Raw genomic sequence first — 3,150 nt, forward strand, 5'->3', positions numbered from 1 at the left:
GGGTTTAAGGAGAGCCGGCGCTCAGGGGCCCCCGGAAGGCCTGGGTGCGGCCCTGCAGCAGGGGAGCAGGGGAGCAGGGGAGCAGGGGAGCAGGGGAGCAGGGGCCGAGATGATTTGTGTGCAGGCTGGCTTTGGTTTTGTTCCCGCTGAGGCCATTTGAATAAGAATAATACCAATAGAGTGGCTGAGGCAGAAAGAAAGCCGCACAAAAGGCCAGAGGAGCTGAATTTGGAGCGGGGACAAACCAGGAGAAGACTGAAAAGAAGTTTGGGGTGGACGACCACAATGGAACAATTCACCTTATAATCGCTTTGATATATTATACATGCCTGAAGACTCTAAACATTGTGTAATTATTTATAAATGACTGTCCCCCCCTGTCCTCCAGAATAGAGCGGGCAGAAAGGCGCTGCAGGTCTCTGGGCCGGCTCCTTCAGAATAAAAGCCTCTCCGCACAGCCACAAATGGAATAAATGGAATAATTAATGGAAAATGGTACGGCTGTCTCATAAAGATGTCTTTAAAAACACGGGAGGAGAATCGGCCCGTGCGCTCTCATGCCGCCGGACGCTTGGACTGTGGAGAGGAGACACAAAGCCTCTTCATCTTCATCACATCAAACAGATGAAGATGAAGATGAAGATGAAGATGCGCCTCATTCCTCATCCACAGAAGCTTCACATCTGAATGTTTGCTGCTTTATGAAGTTTAGTGTGTTTGATTCCCTGACTGATGCTTTCTTAAATCACATGTTAAAGTATTTGATGTTATAAACTTTGATCTTATTATCAGACAACATTTACAGCACTGAAGTTACAACATTACAGATGAAGTGACATCACATTAAATGACACAAAGAGTCAGATTACAACAGATTAGATTCAATTATATTTCATCTTCAATGATTTAAGACAGAATGTCTCCATGGTTACTCTGAAGAATCAAACAGGAGAGGAAGAGGATCTCAGTGTTTACATCTAAAATGTCATGAAAAATAGAAACAGAAATTAATCCAATGAATCCTGATTATAGTATCAGTATAACTAACTACCTAACTACCTAACTAACTAACTACCTACCTACCTACCTAAGTGTCTGAACCCTCAGACCCTAACCTAAGCTCTCCTGTGAGCTCTGACTCTTTTCCCCTCTCCGCTCCTCTGCAGATGAAACTTTCCTCTCCTGCTGCTTTGCCTGAATAACACTCAGACTTTATAAGTGTTAATAACAGAACGACACGTTGTCCTCCTGGGTGCAGCAGGTTGGGTGGAGGTGCAGGTTCCTCCTCGGAGCGTGTCTCCTCCCGGTGGGGGGGGCGAGCTGCTGATCTCCTACCGGCTCTTCTTTCTTTCTTCTTCTTTCTTCTTTCTCTTTTTTATGTTTTTGGGTTTTAACTCTAAAGTGGGTTTGGTCTCTTCTTTCTTTTTTCTTTCTTTCTTTCTTCGTGCGTGTCGCTCGCGTGGCCGGTGCTCGCCTCTGATTGGCTGGCGGTGATTACCGGCACGCTTCTTCTTCTTGTGCGCGCACGGAGCGCATTATGCTAATGAGCTGCTCCCGCGGCACGGGGCAGACCTGCCGCATGCGACCATTCATCGCGGCTCCGCGGCCGCACCCCCCGCGCCGGGCCAGGGGGGCGGCATTGTCCCGGCCAGCGTATATAAGCGGGCTGAGGCCGGTCGTGTGCCAGGCTCACCGGCTCACACGAGCTGATCCCGGAGTAAAGAGACCAAACAGTCGCGTGCCGCACACACCTACTGACCCACGACACGCTCAGAGACCTGCAGGTAAGATCCCGCAACTCCGCTCGGCCCCTGTGCTCCTTCTGCACACTCTCAGCCTCTCCAGCTGCCGGAGCTTCTTCTTTGCTGACATGCTTCTCCTTCTCTCCCTGCAGCATCATGGACACCGTTTACTCCTCGGACATGGACAGCAGCAGCTGTGACTTCTCCTTCCCTCACACGGACGATGAGGACTCCCGCGGCAGCAGCCTGCGCTCCTCCTCCCCGGGCACCTGCTCCGCCCCGGAGCTGCAGCCGCAGCAGCAGAAGAAGCGGCGCCGCGGTCGCGGACGCAGTGACGGGACCGTGCCGGTGGTGAAGAAGACCCGCCGCTTGAAGGCCAACGACCGGGAGAGGAACCGCATGCACAACCTCAACGACGCCCTGGACGAGCTCCGCGAGGTGCTGCCGGCGTTTCCGGACGAAACCAAACTCACCAAAATCGAGACTCTCCGCTTTGCGCACAACTACATCTGGGCGCTGTCAGAGACGATCCGCATCGCGGACCTGCAGACGGGGAAGCAGAGCGGCGACGCTCAGCCGCTGCTGTGCCTCACCGAGGCTCCCAGCCCCGGCAGTGACGCGCGCTCCTGGAGCTCCAGCGCCTCCTCCTCGTCCTCCTCCCCGGCTTACTGCGCCTCCAGCCCGGGCAGCCCCGCCACGGTCACCGAGGACTACGGCTACCTGCAGCCGTACGGCTTCCACAGCTTCGTGCCCGGCGTCTACTGAGCCGCGGGCCGGCTGAGGGGACTCACAGACCAGAGAAATGTAGAGACGCACACCGGGACGCCGCCGGGCTGGACGGAGGGATGGATCACCGTTTGCCTTAGTGAGCCGCTGCTGGCCGCCTGCTCGCCTGTAAACCGCCTCAGCGTCCGGAGTGAACTTTCATTTGTGATTCTTTAGTGTAGTTTTTTAATATTGAGTGTATTTCTCCAAACCTTTGCACTTTCTCCCTCCCTGCCCTCCGGGTTACAGTGAAGCTTCGCGGGGTGAAAAGTCAATTTTACAATTTGTATGTGATAAAGCAGAAAAGCGAGCGTGGAAATCGAGTTTCAACGCTTTGACAATAGACTGAATGGAGCTGCCCTCATCCATTATGTATCACCCCCCCCACCACACACACACACACACACACACACACACACACACAGTACAAAGACTCAATGCGATCCTCCTCATCATCTCCATCATCATCATCAGCTCGGCACAGACTGATTCTCCTCTTTTTCTTTCCTGACTGTTTTTGATTTTATTTATTCTTGTTTTGTTTTGTTGTCATATGAAATTGTATTTTGTACATAAAGAGATTTTTTTATTCTATTTACTTGGAACTGTGGTGCTACCGGCCATTTTCTACAAAATAAAGTTA

The 3,150-nt window shown here is 52.1% G+C and overlaps 1 protein-coding gene across 1 annotated transcript; it reads left to right on the top strand.

Annotated features, from left to right (window-relative positions):
- Positions 1 to 1,898: 1,898 nt before the first annotated feature.
- neurog1 (neurogenin 1) lies at positions 1,899 to 2,507 on the top strand. The gene has a single exon (XM_076165766.1). The coding sequence runs from the start codon at positions 1,899 to 1,901 to the stop codon at positions 2,505 to 2,507; it is 609 nt and encodes a 202-aa protein (XP_076021881.1).
- The last annotated feature ends 643 nt before the right edge of the window (positions 2,508 to 3,150 follow it).

This window comes from Genypterus blacodes, unplaced genomic scaffold (genome assembly GCF_046128005.1).
Source record: "Genypterus blacodes isolate CSIRO-AG114 ecotype Tasmania unplaced genomic scaffold, CSIRO-AGI_Gbla_v1 ptg000150l_1, whole genome shotgun sequence".
In the NCBI taxonomy this organism is placed as follows: domain Eukaryota; kingdom Metazoa; phylum Chordata; class Actinopteri; order Ophidiiformes; family Ophidiidae; genus Genypterus; species Genypterus blacodes.